The sequence below is a fragment of the Eleutherodactylus coqui genome, chromosome 8, assembly GCF_035609145.1.
Source record: "Eleutherodactylus coqui strain aEleCoq1 chromosome 8, aEleCoq1.hap1, whole genome shotgun sequence".
NCBI lineage: Eukaryota > Metazoa > Chordata > Amphibia > Anura > Eleutherodactylidae > Eleutherodactylus > Eleutherodactylus coqui.
Window position 1 is genome coordinate 164,904,900 of NC_089844.1, and position 22,251 is coordinate 164,927,150.

Genomic DNA, 22,251 nt, shown 5'->3' on the forward strand with positions numbered 1-22,251 from the left:
CACCAGGCTGTAAATATAGGATATCCTAAGTATATCCTAAGGTCATCTCTCAGTTCAACAAATACATGTTTCTTTGGATAATATAAATCAGGACAGCGCACCTCTATGTAGAGAACCTAATAATTAGAGATGAGCAAACGTACACGTAATGAGTACTTACGCACCCGAGTACCGTCATTTTTGAGTACTTCAGTACTCGCGCGTAAAGATTCGGGGGGCGCCGGGGGGCGGGGAGAGGCGCGGCGGTGCGGGGGGTAGCAGCGGGGAACAGGGGGGAGCCCTCTCTCTCTCCCTCTCCCCCCCACTCCCCGCTGCAACCCCCCGCGCCACCACGGTGCCCCCCGAATTTTTTCGCCCGAGTACGGAAGTACTCGAAAATCGCGGTATTCGGGCGAAAAAGGGGCGGGGCCGAGCACGTTCGCTCATCTCTACTAATAATGAAAATGAATCAAAAGGGACTCACCGGGTAACTAGCAGAGTTCCTCCAGGATACTCCACTAGCACCTCCACATCCAGGAATGTATGTAATAATCTATGCAGAAACTTCTTGTCGGCCCTTTACCCTGTTGCCAGGGGAGCTGCTGAATAACTGTGTCCTCCGAAGAGGACCCAAAATCCAGATAATCAAGATAGAAGTAACTGCTCTGCGCTCTCCGGGATAGACTCCAAAGCTCCTTCCATGACAATGTAATGAACTCGTCAATTATAATGAAACGCGTTTCGTCGTATACAGAACATCTTTGTCAAGCATACAAACAGCCAATTCTTATTTGCTTTATATATAAAATAAAATTAAAAGTAATCATCCTTAACTGACATGTGGAAAAACATGGTGAATTGATGCTTCCCGGTTCCCGATGCAACCCTTGCTACCTCATCACTCCCCCTGGCGTGGCATACGTGCGTTCCATAGTAAACATAACCATGTGACTCATATTAGTGCCCGTCAATTGATATAGCACATTATAGAAACTTACTATATAACATTATATTCCTATTAATGTCTCTTTGAATCCATTAATTGTCTATAACATACCGTATATACTCGAGTATAAGCCTAGTTTTTCAGTACATTTTTTAATGCTGAAAAAGCCCCCCTCCGCTTATACTCGAGTGAGGTAAAAAAAAAACAACAACAAAAAACCCGCAATACTCGCCTCCCAGCCGGCGTCTGTGTCCCCAATGCGATGGTCTCCCCAGCGGTGCGGCAAGTTGGTTGAGAATTCTCCCCGCCGTCATCTTCCTGCTCAGCTTTGAATTCCCCCGCTGTCAGCGCTGTGTAGGTAAGCACTGTGATTGGATCGAGCGCCAGCCAATCACAGCTGGCGCTTGATCATTCACAGCCATTCAGTGGATGACATCACTGAATGGTTGTGATTGGGTTATTGAGCGCCGGCTGTTATTGGCTGGCGCTCAATCCAATCACAGCTAACGATGATGTCACTGACTCCTTAAAATGATAGTTGGCTCGTCTAAAAGGACTTTAACTTGGCTCAGTTATCTAACGGGGCCAAGAGTCATTTTACTTCCTCCTTTTACAACTCGCTTCATGTCATTAGCGCTATTTATTTGCACCAACACGAGCTCTCTGTCTTTCTGTATTAGTAGGACGAGCTTGGGTCTGGGTACCCTCTTGAATGTTCTAAAGTGGCGTAGGCCTAAGGGCACTAGTCGAGGTGCCTAGGGGTTCTTCCTCAAATTTCCCCATAGAGCGAGGAGAACTAAAAATGCTAGTAGAGCTCTGTCAATTGGTACACTTCAAAGTCTGGATACATAAGGGATTCAGCCCTAAAAGGGAAAACATTTTCCGCAGCAGTCTTTAACGCAGAGTCGGGCTCTGGATTCGGCTCTGGTGCAGCAAGAGAGATTAATGATAACGGTGCAAACAGTAGAATTTATGTTTATTAGAAGTTTTAAGGCAAAAACAAGGTAACATCCAAATACAGTCGCTTTTCTTTACATCAGCATCCAGAGGTTTTGGTGACTGGAGATACCGCTGCAGTTATCAATATTCCTATAAAACACTTATGTACCTGACACCTTTCCCTCAGATTCTCCTTCACAGAGAATAGAACCTATGGATCTCAGCGGGTTCATATTTTTTCTGCACATTTCGGCCACGCAAAAAAAAGTGCAGCATGATCTATTTTTTGCGGACCAAAGCTCCCCAGAGAAGTCAATGGGGGGTGCACAAGTAGATGCGTGATATGCTGTGTGATTCCACTAAGAAAATAACACATCTGGAACTAATTAGCCATTTCAAGCGGTGCGCCTTCTTTGCGGGGCACAAGTGAACATGACTTGCGGGCGAAAAAAGTGGTTAGGTGCAACAAATGCGCATACGCTCATGTGAAGGAGCAGTAAGGCAATAAGCTGTTTCTGTCTTGTCTTTATCCTTCAGTTTCCTTAATGTTTTCGCTTTCTTCTTTCTCTTCCGACTGCACCCCTCCTTCACCACTGCACCAATAACTACTTGCTACTAACAACAACTGAGCCGGGCGGATGTATATATGAACTCTGGGTCCTCCCAGGAGCATAGAGCTCTGGGCTAGAGAATGCAGTCGCTATGTATACACTCTAGCTCCGGGGTTTTGGTCTTGATGATCCTCCAGTTACTCACTACATTGTAGCAATGCTAATACATTGAATAGAGCTTTATTACTAATTTAACATCACACCCTAAGCCCGGGTTCTCACATGCCGGATTCCCGACGGAAATCTCACGGTTTGGCCGCAGCGAAAAACCGCGAGATTTCCGCCAGGAGAAGCGCTGCTTCAAAACCCGCAGCACTTAGCCGCGGGTTTTGAAGCAGCCTGGCCGCTTGCTCTTCCGCTGCGGCCGGCGCTCCTATAGAGGAGAGCGCGGCCACAGCGGAAGAAGTAAAAAAACAAGCATGCTGCCGCCGGCAACTCTGAGAAATCTCGTCCACACGGCTGGCTAACCCCGGGATTAGCGGCCGTAGGCAGATTTGCCGTGGCAAAATTCTGGACGCAATTTCCACGGTAAATCCGCCCCATGTGAACCCAGCCTAAATCTCCGTCGTCACAACTTCCGGTCACCACAGAAATAAATCTGAAATGATTCATCTTTGTCGTATTTTTTTAGCATGACACAAACCCGTCATTTCCCAGGGGTCTGTAGACCTTTTATGTATGTATTTACGTATATTAACTCTTTCCTGGTGTCTTGTGTTGCAGTTGGGTCGGATTTTGATTATGTGAATATGTCATCCCCTCCTCCTGTGTGAGCGCCGGCTCTGAAGATGAACAACCATGTCTGGATTCTGGAGGATTACATGGCAGGAGCAGCTCAGTCTCCTCCTATAGGGGAACCTTAAAGGGGATGTCCTGTTACCAACCAGTATCCCTTTAATACCATTGACTATAGTAAAATAACTAACAGAACTATATTTACCCCTCTGCCAGAATCCAGCTCTGCAGCCCCGCTGTGGTCCTGCCATCTGTTGTGACAGCTAACGTCATCGGAAGCCAATCAGAGGCGGCATTGTTGCGTTCCTGAATCCTAGCATCATGGCACCCATGCTGATGACAGGAGAAGACATGGTGCTCTGTTTCTTATACCGTGTTATATTAATTTTTGCTCCAATAGAGGCACTAGGTCTTATTTTCGGGGAATGTTTTATTTTACTTACCTAGCTGCCCGGGTCCCTCCCATTGTTCTCTGTAGCTCCTCCACGCTTCTTGCACTCCTCAACCGCAGACAGAAGATCACTTCCTGGTTTTGGCATTCATAAATCCCACCTCCACTAAACAATGGCTCTGATTGGCTCAGTGAGCGCTTCTAAGCCAATCAATGCAGCGCTTGCTGAACCAACACAACGTCTGTGACTGGTTCTTTGACTGCTGCATTGATTGGTTGAGCACTGATCGAAGAACCAATTACAGTCATCACGTTGCTTCAGTGAGCGCTGCACTGATTGGCTGAGTAGCACTCACTGAACTAATCAGAGCCATCGCTTCCTGGAGGCGGGATTTATGAATGTCACAACCAGGAAGTGATCTTCTGTCAGCAGCTGAGGAGTGCAAGAAGCGCAGCTGAGCTACCCAGAGCAGCGGGAAAGACCCGGACCGTGCCTGCTAGGTAATGTATTCCTTTTTTATGTAGGCTATGTAGGGCTTATTTTTGGGGTAGGGCTTATATTTCAAGCCTCCCCGAAAATGGCGAAAAATCTGGGTAGGGCTTATTTTTGGGGAAACATGGTATTGCTACAGCCAGCCCTATTGAGGGGTTTTGTCTGGCAACTGGACACCCCCTTTAAAGGAAAACTTCAGTGAAAGGAATATCACCTCTGCTCCTGTGCCGCCATTTTGCATTGTAATCAGACAATCATGACATTCACACGTTATTCCTCCATCGTGTAGTGATGACAACCACCCCCCTTCTTATGAAAGTGAATGTAAGGTTGTCAGCCCCGCCTCCTCTTACAGTGATGGAATAAAAGTGGGGGTCTCTACCCAAAACATGAATTTCCTCTATGGATGCAGAAGAAACGGGGTTCCTGCTTTATGTGTAAAAAGGTTAACGGAGTTTTCTCGGGAAATACCATAGATGACGTATCCTCAGGCTGGGGACTCAACCGCAGTTACCAGTGCCGGCCACTACATGGAGGTCGGAGCATCAGCTTCCGTCCCAACCCTGTATGTAGTGGAGCTGATCAGCTGATCGGCCAAGGTTCTGAGCGGCAAACCACCGCCAGTCAACTATTGATGACCTATCCTGAGGATACGCCATCAGTAATACTTCCCTGGAAACCCTTTTAATCATCACACAGTGCAGAGTTCGGTAACTTTCTTATAGACACTGGGGTGTATTTATTAAATCATGTATACCAGATTTCTGGAGTGTAAAAGTTGTAAGTTTTGTTACACTTCCCTTCTGATCCTTTTACGCCAGCCTCAGGCACTGTACTAAAAGTGGGCTGGGCTAGGTAAAGGGGGCGTGTCCTCACAGCCCGCTGATTCCCAACTCACGCAGACTTCAGTCACGGGGGCGGGCTGCTATGGCCTTTCCTTGCCTGCTGCATACACAGTGACCGTTCCACTCCCTGTTTGTGCATAGGGAGAGAGCTGTCAGCCTTCATGCAGTAGGTGGGGAGAGGCCGCTGCGGCCCGCCCCATGACTCCGAGCTCGGCTTGTGCTTTGGGCAGCATGAGCCTGATGACGGAATCCCTTTTAAAAAAACGTATAGTTTTCATTCACTGACAACAAGCATTGAAAACTGAATAATTGACACACAAAGTATTTTAGAAAGTTGCAGATCCATTAAATATGGATTAAACTCTTTTTCATAAAACTGGACACTGTCCCTTTAAGAGGATTGTAACGCGGCACAGAGTAAGGCTGCTTTTACACCTACAAACATCGGCAAAACGCCGCAATTTTACCGCCGCTGTCGGACGCAGGTTACTGCATTCGACAGCGGTTTTTAACTCATCCCCAATCATTGTGATGGGTGATGAGGTGCGTTAAAAAGAGCGAAGACGCGGCAAAATAGAGCAGACAGCGCTTGAAAATCATGGCATTAGAACGTAGGTTTGAGGGGCCCCATTGAAATCAATGGGAGCGCTGTACCGCAATTTCCACAGCGCTCGAAATGCCGCAGCAATCGCCGTAAAAAGCACGTGTGTGAGGGTGGCCTTAGACCGCTTTCACGCAGCTGAGAAAATCACGCAAGATTTGTGCGTTGCAAGACACACAAATATCGCGCAAATGTCAACCCCATTCTTTGGAATTGGATCATTTACTTGGGGGGGGGGGGTTCCCCCACATCGCAGTGCATGACCCATTGTTTTTGACACAAAAACGCCTCGCATCCGTAGGAAATTCGCACGTTCCGGAGCACGATGCTGGGCTGATTTTCACAGCCTGTTATCGCCCTCACCTGTGTGAAATTGGCGTTAGGCCTTTTTCAGATGAGCGTTAATATCGCATCAAAGTTAGCCAGCCAATAAAATCGTGACCATCTCTGCCGAAAATTGCATGAATGGACGATTTTCCACAAACGAGTCCTGAGCTTCATTACGGTTTTTTCATCCATTCGCACGGAGGGGTGTGAAGTATTGCCGAAAAAACGCGCTGCTGATCAGAATTCCCTCGGTCGGCAGAAATCCTCCTAATGACTTAAATAGAGGCGGCTGTCATCAATTCCGGTGTTGGGTGCGGCTAAACTCCCTCCCCCTCCTGCTTTTTTTGCAGCTGCCATAGGAGTCCATGGAAGCTTTAGGCCTCATGTCCACGGGGAAAGTCAGGCCCGCTACGGATTCTCCATGGAGAGTCCGCAGCGGGTCCCTCCTGCCCCGCGGACATGAGGGATGAAAATAGCAATTATTCACCTCTCCGCATGCTCCGGATCTTCCCTTCTTCGCTGCTTCATCTTCTTTCCGTTGCGGCCGGATCTTCTTTCTTCGGCCCGGCGGATGTGCATGGCACGTCGGTTGCGTGCCGCGTGCATGCCCCGGCCCGAAGAAAAAAGATCCGGCCGCGACGGAGAGAAGATGAAGCCACGAAGAAGGGAAGATCCGGAGCAGGTGAGTATATTCTGATTTTGGTCTCCCGCGGCATCGGACGGCTTCCATAGGCTTCAATAGAAGCCTGCGGGAGCCGCCCCTGCGGGAGACCCGCACGAAAATGGAGCAAGTCCGGATTTTTTCATCCTCCATTTTTTTTTAAATCACTTTTATTGACCATCCGCGGGTATTTATCCACCCGCGGGTGGTCAATGCATCCCTATGGGGTGCGGATCCGCATGCGGGTGATCCGCTGCGGATTTTAAATAATCTTTTGCCCGTGGACATGAGGCCTAAGGCTTCATGTCCACGGGCAAATTAAGAATTAAAATCCGGAGCGTTTTTCCTGAACGCGGATCCGCGCCCCATAGGGATGCATTAGACACCCGCAGGTAGTTAAATACCTGCGGACGTCATTTTTCCCTGCAGACGCGGATCCGCGTGCAGAAAAAAATACGGACATGCTCCATTTTCATGTGGGTCTCCCTTAGGCTTCTATTGAAACCTATGGAAGCCGTCCGGATCCACGGGAGACCCGTACCTGAATTAAACTCACCTGCTCCGGATGGTATGGGTCTTCCCTTCTTCGCAGCCGGATCTTCTTTCTTCGGCCCGTGGGATGTGCCCGGCGCATGCGCGCGGCACGTAGCAATGTGCCGAGCACATCCGCCGGCCCGAAGAAAGAAGATCCAGCCGCGACGGAGAAAAGATCAGGTCGCAAAGAAGGGAAGATCCGGAGCGTCCAGAGAGGTGAGAAATTCTTATTTTCAGCCCTCATGTCCGCGGGGCAGGAGGAACCCGCTACGGATTCTCCATGGATTTTCCCCGTGGACATGAGGCCTTAGCGTTTTTCGGTCCAAAGATAGGGCAAGACCTGTATATTTCCACAGCACAAGATTTCCGTTATGTGCTATAATTTTAGGTCCGGTTCTTTTTTTTTTACGTGGCTAATAATGCTTCATCTGAATGATTCCATAAGAAACCATTGGTGCTAATGGCCGTAATTTTATTGCGTGGCTAACTTAGACGCACTATAACGTTCGTGTGAATGAGACCTTCGGGTCGGCTCAGGGTTTCGGTCTCTCTGCTCCGTTTTAGAGGTGAGAAACTGAAATATATCTAAATAAGGTAAGCAAACATAAAGGCTTCCATTCGCATCCATTCTGGCAGGTGTCCGTTTTTGGGGGCGAGAGAATGGCGCAGTCTGCAATGTTATTTTCCTGTCAGATACCTGACAGAATGGAAACCCCTGGCTGAGCTCCAACGCCGGTGTGAAAGCAGCCTTAGCCAACTTAGTTCATTCTAAATGTCAGTAATAATATATGTTTTATGTGTAGATAGAATTCAAAATGCGAAAACAAGTGTAAAAACAGAAGCAAGAACAGCGGTCACTGAATAATGGCGCAAATCAGCAACATGGCCGCTCCCGTCAACCACTGGTCTATTGTCTCATGTCCTCTGATTTTCCGCCTGTAGAGATTAATGTGGATTGTAGAGAATTCGAAAACCATACTAGTGCCCCCTCGTCTTTAGGTTGTGTGTGGTAATGCAGCTCAATCCCATTTTACTTCAATGGAGCTGAGCTGCCATACCAAACACTGGACAGCTGAGGCGCCGTTTCTAGAAGAAGCCCTGGTTTTCTAATTCTGTACAAGATGATAATGACGATTGTCTTAGAGACTGAAGACCGACATCTCGGACATTATATGACCAGTGGGGGACATTGACCACTTTTCACCTTCACGATGAAGCTTCTTAATAAGGTTTCAACCTTTGAAGCAAATATAGACGAATGCGGCCACGAGCCCGGTGACAGCCAGCGCTCCCAAGATCAGGCCGAGTTTCAGTGTTCTGTACTGTGGGACAACTGGTGGTGGCATCGTCCCTGTTGAGGTGCTGGTAGGTTGACCAGTAGTAGTCGAAGGACCTGCATAAAGAGATAGTCACCAATAAGAGGATGATTGTAGCTGAGTGGCGGGGCTGATGGGCAGTGGCCTCTTTAAAGATGACGTACGCACTGGGTCTCTGTGGTCGGCTCTCATCTTTAATGAAACCATTGGCATACAGATATGAAAGTATCTCACCTTCTCAATGAAGATAGTGGTAGTATGATGACCACCATCATGACTACCACCGCTTCCGTCTCAGCTCCACCCTTGTTGTTGGAAGCTCCACCTACCACACTCGGTTCATTGTTTAGCCATTAATGCCCTGGCTGGTAATTACCTTCATAGTGACCTGATGTCCCAAAGCAGGACTGTCCTGCTTTATCGAGACGTCTGGTCACCCTATTCTATTAGTATTTTAGCAGTACTGGTAACAAATGGTGCATGTGCCAGCAGAGAGGGCTCTGAGTGCGCCCTCTGGCACGCGTGCCATAGGTTCGCCACCACTGCTATAGCACTCCCGGCTCAGACCCCAATGTAGAGGGAGGCAACAACATCTGCACGTTGCAGAGGCGTGAGGCGATTGTCAGGGGTCTAGGGCAATAGACCCCCGTCAATCAACTACTGATGACCTATCCTGGGGATATGTTATCAGTACTAATAGGTTAAATGCCTGGTATATCCCTTTAATTGTATGCCATCTACCTACATTAGAGCTCTAAATTCACTACATAGATGTAGAGTTACATGATACCATTCTGTCTGCCCCCACTAGGGAGAGTGCAGTGCATATCGATATATACAACTTGCACTAGGGGGAACGCAGTCCATATATACATCCAACACTACGGGGAATTAATTTTATACATAAGGTGATCAGACGTCCCAATTTAGGCGGGACAGTCCCACTTTGGGACCCTGTGCCCGCTTTTCCCCGAGACTCCAGCGAGACAGCCATTTGTCCTGCTTTTGTCCTGTTTTCGGAACATCTGGTCACCCTTAAAGTGATTACCAGCTAGGGTGCTGCAACTTCTTGACTGGTAATCATACACTGACAGGAGTGTGTACATCCGAGATCTTCCTCCCCTGACCTCTCCTTAGTTCAGCAGCGCTGAGAAGAGGAGCAGCGGTGCTCGGAAGACGAAGACAGAGAAATGCTGCGGAATTAGCTCTCTGTCTTTTTTGAAACGGCCCTGTACTTTTTATAGTGACGGAGGTAAAATCATACATTGCTATAGGCTCCGCCCCTGACCACACCCCTTTGTCCTGCTTTGACCTTGGAAAAATCTGGTCACCTTATTATACAGATTTATACAATCACCACTAGGGCCGCTTACTGCTTGGGGTTTATACGATTCCCATATGCAGTGAATGGTGGACAAAGAATTCTCTCATTTAGCTCAGAAGTTAATATTCTCCAAACTTTTGCCTTGTCTCCTACCTATATGTAATGTGGTGATCCAGCTTTCCTCCATCGCCTTGTACTTTATGGAGCATCTGTATATCCCGGCGTCCTTCTCTTGGACATTAATCAGTGGTAGGGGAGCCGAACCTTCCTGGAGAGCTTCTTCTGAAATCTTATAACTCGAGATGTTGCAGCAAGTCTTGTTGGAGAAATGCTTGGTCACCTCGTCCTTTAACCAATGGACGGTCAGCTCTGATAGTTCAAAGCCGGGATCCATCTCAAAACGGCATGGTAGAGTAACGTTATCCCCGGGCCGAGCAGTAACCGACTCATACCCTTTGACATGAAGTGAAGTAGGCTCTTGGGTTGATTTGACTGAGGAGACAAGTAGAGGACAGAAAGGTCAAGTCATACAGGAGTCAAAACCAAAAAAGCGCAGATTTATAAATTAGGCCGTGAGCAGAGCCAAATGACTAAATCAGATTTGCTGCATCAGACAGAATGCAATGTGTAATCCCCTACATAGACATAGAGTTGCATAAGCAGGGGCGTAACTATAGGGGATGCGGTTGCACCCGGGCCCTGGAGCCTTGGGGGGCCCATACGGCCTCTCTTCTCTATATAGGGAGCCCAGTACTATGAATAAAGCATTACAGTTGGAGGCCCTGGTACAGGTTTTACATTGGGGCCCAGAAGCTTCAAGTTACTTATAATTATATATATTATATAGCCACCACTAGGGGGGGGGGGGGGGGCGCACTACGTACAGAAGTATACAGCCACCACTAGGGGAGGCTCACTACATACAGAAGTATACAGCCACCACTAGGTGAGGCTCACTACATACAGAAGTATACAACTACCACTAGGGGAGGCTCACTATATACAGAAGTATACAGCCACCACTAGGGGAGGCTCACTACATACAGAAGTATACAGCCACCACTAGGGGAGGCTCACTACATACAGAAGTATACAGCCACCACTAGGTGAGGCTCACTATATACAGAAGTATACAGCCACCACTAGTAGGGGGGTCACTACATACAGAAGTATACAGCTACCACTAGGGGAGGCTCACTACATACAGTAGTATACAGCCACCACTAGGGGAGGCTCACTACATACAGAAGTATACAGCCATCACCTGGGGAGGCTCACTACATACAGAAATATACAGCCACCACTAGGGGAGAATCACTACATACAGAAGTATAGGGCCACCACTGCGGGGAGCTTACTGAATAGCCACAATTGGAGGAAGCTCACTACATACAGAAGTATACAGCCACTACTAGGGGAGCCTCACTACATACAGAAGAATACAGCCACCACTAGGGGAGGCTCACTACATACAGAAGTATACAGCCACCACTAGGGGAGGCTCACTACATACAGAAGTATACAGCCACTACTAGGGGAGCCTCACTACATACAGAAAAATACAGCCACTACTAGGGGAGGCTCGCTATATACAGAAGTATACAGCCATCACTAGGGGAGGCTCACTACATACAGAAGTATACAGCCACCACTAGTAGGGGGCTCACTACATACAGAAGTATACAGCCATCACTAGGGGAGGCTCACTACATACAGAAGTATACAGCCACCACTAGGGGAGGCTCACTACATACAGAAGTATACAGCCATCACTAGGGGAGGCTCACTACATACAGAAGTATACAGCCACCACTAGGGGAGGCTCACTACATACAGAAGTATACAGCTACCACTAGGGGAGGCTCGCTATATACAGAAGTATACAGCCACCACTAGGGGAGAATCACTATATACAGAAGTATAGGGCCACCACTAGGGGAGGCTCACTACATACAGCAGTATACAGCCACTACTAGGGGAGGTTCACTACATACAGAAGTATACAGCCACCACTAGGGGAGGCTCACTACATACAGAAGTATACAGCCATCACTAGGGAAGGCTCACTACATACAGAAGTATACAGCCACCACTAGGGGAGGCTCACTACATACAGAAGTATACAGCCATCACTAGGGGAGGCTCACTACATACAGAACTATACAGCCACCACTAGGGGAGGCTCACTACATACAGAAGTATACAGCCATCACCTGGGGAGGCTCACTACATACAGAAATATACAGCCACCACTAGGGGAGAATCACTATATACAGAAGTATACAGCCACCACTAGGGGAGGCTCACTACATACAGAAGTATACAGCCACCACTAGGGGAGGCTCACTACATACAGAAGTATACAGCCACTACTAGGGGAGGCTCACTACATACAGAAGAATACAGCCACTACTAGGGGAGGCTCGCTATATACAGAAGTATACAGCCATCACTAGGGGAGGCTCACTACATACAGAAGTATACAGCCACCACTAGGGGAGGCTCACTACATACAGAAGTATACAGCCATCACTAGGGGAGGCTCACTACATACAGAAGTATACAGCCACCACTAGGGGAGGCTCACTACATACAGAAGTATACAGCTACCACTAGGGGAGGCTCGCTATATACAGAAGTATACAGCCACCACTAGGGGAGAATCACTATATACAGAAGTATAGGGCCACCACTAGGGGAGGCTCACTACATACAGAAGTATACAGCCACCACTAGGGGAGGCTCACTACATACAGAAGTATACAGCCACCACTAGGGGAGGCTCACTACATACAGAAGTATACAGCCATCACTAGGGAAGGCTCACTACATACAGAAGTATACAGCCACCACTAGGGGAGGCTCACTACATACAGAAGTATACAGCCACCACTAGGGGAGGCTCACTACATACAGAAGTATACAGCCACCACTAGGGGAGGCTCACTACATACAGAAGTAAACAGCCACCACTAGGGGAGGCTCACTACATACAGAAGTATACAGCCATCACCTGGGGAGGCTCACTACATACAGAAATATACAGCCACCACTAGGGGAGAATCACTATATACAGAAGTATAGGGCCACCACTGTGGGGAGCTCACTGAATAGCCACAATTAGAGGAAGCTCACTACATACAGAAGTATACAGCCACCACTAGTGAAGAATCACTACATACTGAAGAATACAGCCACTACTAGGGGAGGCTCGCTATATACAGAAGTATACAGCCATCACTAGGAGAGGCTCACTACATACAGAAGTATAAGGCCACCACTAGGGGAGGCTCACTACATACAGAAGTATACAGCCACTACTAGGGGAGGCTCACTACATACAGAAGTATACAGCCACTACTAGGGGAGGCTCGCTATATACAGAAGTATACAGCCACCACTAGGGGAGGCTCACTACATACAGAAGTATACAGCCACCACTAGGGGAGGCTCACTACATACAGAAGTATACAGCCACCACTAGGGGAGGCTCACTACATACAGAAGTATACAGCCACCACTAGGGGAGGCTCACTACATACAGAAGTATACAGCCACTACTAGGGGAGGCTCACTACATACAGAAGTATACAGCCACTACTAGGGGAGGCTCGCTATATACAGAAGTATACAGCCATCACTAGGAGAGGCTCACTACATACAGAAGTATAGGGCCACCACTAGGGGAGGCTCACTACATACAGAACTATACAGCCATCACTAGGGGAGGCTCACTACATACAGAACTATACAGCCACCACTAGGGGAGCTCACTGAATAGCCACCATTAGAGGAAGCTCACTACATACAGAAGTATACAGCCACCACTAGGGGAGGCTCGCTATATACAGAAGTATACAACCACCACTAGGGGAGGCTCACTACATACAGAAGTATACAGCCACCACTAGGGGAGGCTCGCTATATACAGAAGTATACAGCCACCACTAGGGGAGGCTCGCTATATACAGAAGTATAGGGCCACCCCTGCGGTGAGCTCACTGAATAGCCACAATTAGAGGAGGCTCACTACATACAGAAGTATACAGCTACATTTAGGCCAGGCTCATACGACCATAATGTAAATGTGGATTACGTGCACATAATACGCGGTGGACGGAGTTAATGAAGGGGCATTGCTTTTCATTATCCCTTCACACTTGCATTTATTGCGTATAATACATGCGTAAAAAAGAGCGCATCATGTTCTATCTCACTGCATATTACACGCGATAAAGCCCTATAGTTTTCTAAGGCCACTCTCACACGTCTTTACACAACAGCACTTTAGACAATTGCGTCATTTTTACCGCAATTTTCAGCTGGGTTTTGTTTAAGGCAGTGTATAGTGTTTCACGGCGCCTCTTAACACAATCGCTCATTGAGATGGGTGATGAGGTGCGTTAAAAACGCGACAACGCACAAAAATTCACAGCGTTAGACATGCAGTGTTCGAGCGCAGATCTGCGAGGCATCAATGGGACAGTGCACCGCGATAAGTGCGGCGCCACTCTAATCGCGGCATGTGTGAGAGTGGCCTTAGCATGCGTACGAAAACTTTCATAAGCTATTACGTGTGCAGAGTTTTATGCAACATCGCTAAAACAATAGAAGGAAAGATTTTACGCAGCGTTTTACCATACGGTCGTGTGAGTCCAGCCTCGGGGAGCTCACTGTACAGAGATTTATGGAGCCACCACTAGAGGGAGCTCACAACATACAGATTTATACATTCACGTTCTCAGCCTTGGGGTTTATACTATTCCCATATGCAGTGAATGGTGGACAAAGAATTCTCTCATTTAGCTCAGAAGTTAATATTTTCCAAACTTTTACCTTGTGTCCTACCTATATGTAATGTGGTGATCCAGCTTCCCTCCATCGCCTTGTACTTTATGTTACATGTATACATCCCGGCGTCCTTCTCTTGGACATTAATCAGTAGTAGGGGAGCCGAACCTTCCTGGAGATCTTCTTCTGAAATCTTATAACTCGAGATGTTGCAGCAAGTCTTGTTGGAGAAATGCTTGGTCACCTCGTCCTTTAACCAATGGACGGTCAGCTCTGATAGTTCAAAGCCGGGATCCATCTCAAAACAGCATGGTAGAGTAACGTTATCCCCGGGCCGAGCAGTAACCGACTCAGTCCCATTGACATGAAGTGAAGTACGCTCTTGGGTTGATTTGACCGAGGAGACAAGTAGAGGACAGAAAGGTAGAGTCATACAGGAGTCAAAACCAAAAAAGCGCAGATTTATAAATTAGGCCGTGAGCAGAGCCAAATGACTAAGTCAGATTTGCTGCATCAGACAGAATGCAATGTGTAATCCCCTACATAGACGTAGAGCTGCATAAGCAGGGGCGTAACTATAGGGGATGCGGTTGCACCCGGGCCCTGGAGCCTTAGGGGGCCCATACGGCCTCTCTTCTCCATATAGAGAGCCCAGTACTATGAATAAAGCATTACAGTTGGAGGCCCTGGTACAGGTTTTACATTGGGACCCAAAAGCTTCAAGTTACTTATAATTATATATATTATATAGCCACCACTAGGGAAGGGGGGGGGGCGCACTACGTACAGAAGTATACAGCCACCACTAGGGGAGGCTCACTACATACAGAAGTATACAGCCACCACTAGGGGAGGCTCACTACATACAGAAGTATACAGCCACCACTAGGGGAGGCTCACTACATACAGAAGTATACAGCCACCACTAGGGGAGGCTGACTACATACAGAAGTATACAGCCACCACTAGGGGAGGCTGACTACATACAGAAGTATACAGCCACCACTAGGGGAGGCTCACTACATACAGAAGTATACAGCCACCACTAGGGGAGGCTCACTACATACAGAAGTATACAGCCACCACTAGGGGAGGCTGACTACATACAGAAGTATACAGCCACCACTAGGGGAGGCTCACTATGTACAGAAGTATACAGCCACCACAAGGGGAGGCTCACTACATACAGAAGTATACAGCCACCACAAGGGGAGGCTCACTACATACAGAAGTATACAGCCACCACTAGGGGAGAATCACTACATACAGAAGTATACAGCCACCACTAGGGGAGGCTCACTACATACAGAAGTATACAGCCACCACTAGGGGAGGCTCACTACATACAGAAGTATACAGCCACCACTAGGGGAGGCTCACTACATACAGAAGTATACAGCCACCACTAGGGGAGGCTCACTACATACAGACGTATACAGTCATCACTAGGGGAGGCTTACTACATACAGAAGTATACAGCCACCACTAGGGGAGGCTCACTACATACAGAAGTATACAGCCACCACTGGGGAGGCTCACTACATACAGAAGTATACAGCCACCACTAGGGGAGGCTGACTACATACAGAAGTATACAGCCACCACTAGGGGAGGCTCACTACATACAGAAGTATACAGCCACCACTAGGGGAGGCTCACTACATACAGAAGTATACAGCCACCACTAGGGGAGGCTGACTACATACAGAAGTATACAGCCACCACTAGGGGAGGCTCACTATGTACAGAAGTATACAGCCACCACAAGGGGAGGCTCACTACATACAGAAGTATACAGCCACCACAAGGGGAGGCTCACTACATACAGAAGTATACAGCCACCACTAGGGGAGAATCACTACATACAGAAGTATAGGGCCACCACTGCGGGGAGCTTACTGAATAGCCACAATTGGAGGTAGCTCACTACATACAGAAGTATACAGCCACTACTAGGGGAGGCTCGCTATATACAGAAGTATACAGCCATCACTAGGGGAGGCTCACTACATACAGAAGTATACAGCCACCACTAGGGGAGGCTCACTACATACAGAAGTATACAGCCACCACTAGGGGAGGCTCACTACATACAGAAGTATACAGCCACCACTTGGGGAGGCTCACTACATACAGAAGTATACAGCCACCACTAGGGGAGGCTCACTACATACAGAAGTATACAGCCACCACTAGGGGAGGCTCACTACATACAGAAGTATACAGCCACCACTAGGGGAGGCTCACTACATACAGAAGTATACAGCCACCACTAGTAGGGGGGTCACTACATACAGAAGTATACAGCCACCACTAGGGGAGGCTCACTACATACAGAAGTATACAGCCACCACTAGGGGAGGCTCACTACATACAGAAGTATACAGCCATCACTAGGGGAGGCTCACTACATATAGAAGTATACAGCCACCACTAGGGGAGGCTGACTACATACAGAAGTATACAGCCACCACTAGGGGAGGCTCACTACATACAGAAGTATACAGCCACCACTAGGGGAGGCTCACTACATACAGAAGTATACAGCCACCACTAGGGGAGGCTCACTACATACAGAAGTATACAGCCATCACTAGGGGAGGCTTACTACATACAGAAGTATACAGCCATCACTAGGAGAGGCTCACTACATACAGAAGTATACAGCCACCACTAGGGGAGGCTCACTACATACAGAAGTATACAGCCACCACTAGGGGAGGCTTGCTACATACAGAAGTATACAGCCACTACTAGGGGAGGCTCGCTATATACAGAAGTATACAGCCACCACTAGGGGAGGCTCACTACATACAGAAGTATACAGCCACCACTAGGGGAGGCTCACTACATACAGAAGTATACAGCCACCACTAGGGGAGGCTCACTACATACAGAAGTATACAGCCACCACTAGGGGAGGCTTACTACATACAGAAGTATACAGCCACCACTAGGGGAGGCTCACTACATACAGAAGTATACAGCCACCACTAGGGGAGGCTCACTACATACAGAAGTATACAGCCACCACTAGGGGAGGCTCACTACATACAGAAGTATACAGCCACCACTAGGGGAGGCTTACTACATACAGAAGTATACAGCCACCACTAGGGGAGGCTCATTACATACAGAAGTATACAGCCACCACTAGGGGAGAATCACTACATACAGAAGTATACAGCCACCACTAGGGGAGGCTTACTACATACAGAAGTATACAGCCACCACTAGGGGAGGCTCACTACATACAGAAGTATACAGCCACCACTAGGGGAGGCTTACTACATACAGAAGTATACAGCCACCACTAGGGGAGACTCATTACATACAGAAGTATACAGCCACCACTAGGGAACACACAAAAAAAAAAACTTGAAACTCACAGCGTTAGAAACGCAGTGTTTGAGCGCAGGTCTGCGAGGCTCCATTAAAATCAATGGGACAGTGCATCGTGATAAGCGCGGCGCCACTCTAATCGTCGCATGTGTGAGAGTGGCCTAAGGGTGCGTACGAAAACTTTCATAAGCTATTACGTGTGCAGAATTTTATGCAACATCGCTAAAACAATAGAAGGAAATATTTTACGCAGCGTTTTACCATACGGTCGTGTGAGTCCAGCCTCGGGGGAGCTCACTGTACAGAGATTTATGGAGCCACCACTAGAGGGAGCTCACAACATACAGATTTATACATTCACACTCACAGCAGTAAAGTATATGCAGTGAACTTCCCCTAATGGCGGATATAGAATCTTCTCATTTAGCTCAGCTTCTCAAAAGTTAATAGCCAAACTTTTGCCTTGTCTCCTACCTAACTGAAATCTGGTGTTCCAGCTTCTCTCCACCGCCTCGTACTTTATGGTGCATGTATACATCCCGGCGTCCTCCTCTTGGACATCAACCAGTTGTAGGGGGGCCAAGCCATTCTGGAGATCTTCTTCTGAAATCCCATAACCCGGGATGTTACAGCATGACTTGTTAGAGAAATACGTGGTCACCCCGTCCTTTAACCAATGGACGTTCAGCATTGATTGTTCAATGGTGCGATCCATCTTAAAACGGCATGGTAGAGTAACATTATTCCCGAGCCGAGCAGTAACCGACTTCTCCCCTTCGACATCTAGCGAGGGACCCTTTTTTGTTGATTTGACCAAGGAAACACCTAGAGGACAGAAAGGGAACTGGTCAGATCGAATAAAGTCATACAAAAGTCAAAAACAAAAAAAGCACAGACTATAAGTTGGGCCTTGAGCTGAGCCAAATGACTGAATCAGCTCTGCTGCATCTGGCACAATACAATGTGACATACCACTAAAAAAGATCAGGCCAAAAAAGAAAAAAAACTTGACCATGGCCATAGCGCCTGGGAGCTCAAATAATCCAAAAAGACTGACGGAATATAGATGATGTAAGTGCTTATAGGAGCTAACAACCTCCTTATCTTAAAACCACAGTCACTGGGGAGGGAGCTACATAAACATCTGCTACATCGGATATCAAGCCCTTCACTCTCCAATTAAAACCATTTTTGGATTTTTGGAACTTTTTAGGAATTGCTATGTGTGTCACCACACTGCATGGTCTCCTGCTGCGGCTTTTCAGCTGTGGCCAAACTATAACTCTGAACTAAGGGCTGTCCAGGCATGCTAAAAGTTGTAGGCATTAAAGTCCAGATCTAAAATTAACATTTTTTGAAAAAAATTTACAATTTCACCATTTTTTTTTATTTCACAAAACTTCATTATTTATAGACAGTGGGGGTCCTCTGCGTAAGAGGGCTTTACTTAACTCTGGAGGACCACTTTAAAAAGCGCCTTCAACATGTAGATCCAGCCCACCTAGCCATTATCCAGGTCTTATCACCTTTCTGTGGAGGAGGAGTCAAGTTCAAGAGGCGGATCCTGTTGCCTGAGAAAAAACAACCAAGAATATAGTGATTATCAGTCTGAACTGAGATGTAGGAAAGCAACCTAGAATCTATACATATTCTGTATCCAAGCTGAGCAGAAGGTAGAGGATACAACGAAATGTTTCCCTGAATTGCTAATAAAGGAGGTCAGAAAATGTAAACTCCACCCACTGGACTCCTTAATAACAGGAGGAGTCTCTAAAATTGTCACATGACACACCCCTGCTAAATGTCCCCACCCTCTGGACTTATTAAGAGCAGGAAGAATCCCTGAAGTGGTCACATGACACAATCCCTGGCTAAATGACCCTACCCACTGGACAAAGCGTGCACCTAGAAAGGGATCACATAACACACCATGCTAAATGGCTCTTACTGTGGTCCACGGAGTCACATCTTCTGGACTACTTATTGCTACTTGGGAAGGAGTATGGAGTAAGTCCAGTTGTGCTTACCCATAGAGACCAGTTCAAGGGTTAACAGTGAGTCCAGTTGTGCTTACCTATAGAGACCAGTTCAAGGGTTAACTCAGTAAAAAATATAAAGGGGCTCTGTACTTTTACTAAAGTAACCCTCTGGTTGGACCAAAAGTTTGTCCCAGGACAGGAGAGGGCAGGGGTATATTATCTGCAGTTGTTCTTCCATGCTACCCCTCTGATCTTTTAGTTCTAGGCCCCATTTTTGGAAGCTCAATGTGAACACAGCAGTTTTCTCACTATCCATTTCACAATGTGCACTGCTCTCTGATTGGCCATTGCTAATCATGTGACCAGCTCTGGCCAGTTAGAGAACAGGTGTAGGGCAGTGGTAGTCTAACACTACAAATGCGCCGTGGGGATTAGGTAGTCTGAAGATGGTGTCGGCCTTCTTAGCTGAAAATGAGACCCGAAACCAGTGGATTGGAGGATGGCGGAGAAGAACATATTCTTCCTCCTCCTCTGATCCTGGGGCAGAATTTTTCCCCCAAACAGGAGGGTCGCTTTAAATTTCACTGTATAGATTTTTAATATAACGTATGCTGCGATAACCATGGCAACCTCACTAACACATCAGTGAGTAGACTTCCTACTATGTGAGTTATGACATTAAAGTTGAGGTCACATGACAGGAAGTCCACGTTGAAGTATCTATGGCAACCCCAGAGCAAGCACGCTATTAGCAGTAGTTTCTTAGTTATATCTAATACCCAGACATCTGGGGGGACAAGCAACATGGCCGTCATAATGAAGCTGAGGTAGACATCTTTACGTTCTATAATGAGGTGATAGGCGGCGGTCTGCTCCACGCCAATATACTGGACCAGGCACGTATAATTTCCAGCGTCGTTCAGGGTAAGATTTGTCAAAACCAAAGAAATGTTTCCCTGCTTGAGCTGCTCCAATGACATCACGGCGAAAGGGCTGTAAAATGTCAGATTGCCATCTTTATATTCCACCAGGGTGCGCCCTTTGTGTACCCAGCGCACGGACAGATGGTCCATCTTCATCGGCGGGTTATCTACAATTATGGAGGTATTCATGAGGATATGATGGGGAAGGAGGGAAGAGATCCCAGCGGCGTCTGCGGAGGTGAGAAAGGCTGAAAAAGAGGACACAAGGAATTTAGGCTATTTTTCTGAAAGGGTGTGTATACTTTTGCAACTTTTTGTGATTGTTAGAACGCATCTAAAATATACATTAACCTCAGGATACATCAAAGGTCTTGTGGAGCCCGGGCCTCGATGGGCTACAGAGAGGAGTCTACACGATATCAGGCACATGCTTTAGTGTTATGGCCAACGATTGGTGGATCTGCCCATCACAACTATATCTATATATATATATATTCGTATACGTACATACTGTACATGCTACACGCCATATCCGTCTGTGTATGTGTGATATATGAATATTCTGTCACTTACCGGCACATAACAGAAGCCTCGGTATAGGGACCGCGCAGCTCATGGTCATCGATGGTCAGCCGCGTACAGATGCCGGCTGTGAAGAGCCGGCCCGCTGCCCCTGCTCCCTGTGATATTTCTTCTCAGACCTTATCTAACGCTGACACCAGAGACTACACGCAGATAAAAGCTGTGACTTTTCCCTAACAGACACATGTAGTAGAGATGAAATTGACATGTTTCATTCGTACTTCTGTAAGGAGGTAGCCTCTTAAAAAAAAGTTAATTTCTTTAACCCCTTGATGCTTTTGGGTGTCCATGTACGACCTCCTGCCTTGGGGTTTGTATGGGTTTGCGGATTGTGAGCCGATCCCGCTCTATACATGGCGGGTACTGGATGTCTTTGACACACGCCTGCAATAGCTGCAATTCTCACAGCGGCATTTAAATGCCCCCATCTAAGTTCAGGGGTCCTGAATGCTCCCCCCACCTACCTGACCGCGATGGCATGGTGAGGGTGCGTTCGGTTGTCATTATAGCCTAGGGCCTTCTATATTTCTGCCTATTAGGATAGGTCATAGAATGCCAACAGAAAGGGTATACATTCCATTACTGAAGTATTGCAGTATATGGTATAAACAAAGAGTGCTCAACTCCAGTCCTCAGGGACCCCAACAGGTCATGTTTTCTGGATTTCCTTAGTATTGCACAGGTGATGTAATTATTGTCGGCGCCTCAGACATTGCCACAGGTGTTCTTACCATAGGATATCCTGGAAACATGACCTGTTGGGGGTCCCTGAGGACTGGAGTTGAGCACTCTTTGTTTATAGCATATACTGCAATACTTCAGTATTAAAATATATACTATTTCTGTTGGTATTCTATGGCCTGTCCTAATAGGCAGAAATACATGGCAGCCCTGCGGCCTTTAGAAAGGCTGCCATAAAAAGCCATGTTTAT

General features: G+C 47.3%; 2 protein-coding genes across 7 annotated transcripts in view; one reads left to right on the top strand and one right to left on the bottom strand.

Annotated features, from left to right (window-relative positions):
* The window catches only part of LOC136577101 (uncharacterized), a 33,562-nt gene extending 29,839 nt beyond the window's left edge, over positions 1-3,723 (top strand). For all 4 annotated transcript variants that reach the window (XM_066576822.1, XM_066576823.1, XM_066576824.1 and 1 more), the window contains one exon: positions 3,199-3,723. In XM_066576822.1, coding sequence (XP_066432919.1) covers positions 3,199-3,248 — 50 coding nt within the window. In that variant the 3' untranslated portion in view covers positions 3,249-3,723. The remainder of the gene's footprint in view (positions 1-3,198) is intronic.
* A 2,734-nt stretch (positions 3,724-6,457) lies between these two features.
* Positions 6,458-21,427, bottom strand: LOC136577102 (carcinoembryonic antigen-related cell adhesion molecule 5-like). Of its 3 annotated transcripts, XM_066576827.1 has the most exons (7): positions 21,311-21,427; positions 20,656-20,985; positions 19,362-19,406; positions 18,310-18,660; positions 14,551-14,874; positions 9,856-10,194; positions 6,458-8,455 (listed from the first exon to the last, which is right to left on the bottom strand). In XM_066576827.1, the coding sequence occupies exons 1-7, from the start codon at positions 21,357-21,359 to the stop codon at positions 8,295-8,297; spliced, it is 1,599 nt and encodes a 532-aa protein (XP_066432924.1). In that variant the 5' UTR covers positions 21,360-21,427; the 3' UTR covers positions 6,458-8,294. The 3 variants fall into 3 exon arrangements, with proteins under 3 accessions (XP_066432924.1, XP_066432925.1, XP_066432926.1); XM_066576828.1 differs by lacking the exon at positions 14,551-14,874; XM_066576829.1 differs by lacking the exon at positions 9,856-10,194.
* Positions 21,428-22,251: the final 824 nt, after the last annotated feature.

What these genes read in the sequence shown, in the direction of transcription:
- LOC136577102 (XM_066576827.1), bottom strand. Translation starts at nt 21,359, where the DNA reads ATGACCATGAGCTGCGCGGTCCCTATACCGAGGCTTCTGTTATGTGCC. An exon ending in GAGGCTTCTGTTATGTGCCG is followed by an intron (nt 20,986 to 21,310) that starts GTAAGTGACAGA and finishes CCTCTTTTTCAG; the next exon opens with CCTTTCTCACCTCCGCAGAC. An exon ending in GACTCCTCCTCCACAGAAAG is followed by an intron (nt 18,661 to 19,361) that starts GTGATAAGACCT and finishes TCTGTCCTCTAG; the next exon opens with GTGTTTCCTTGGTCAAATCA.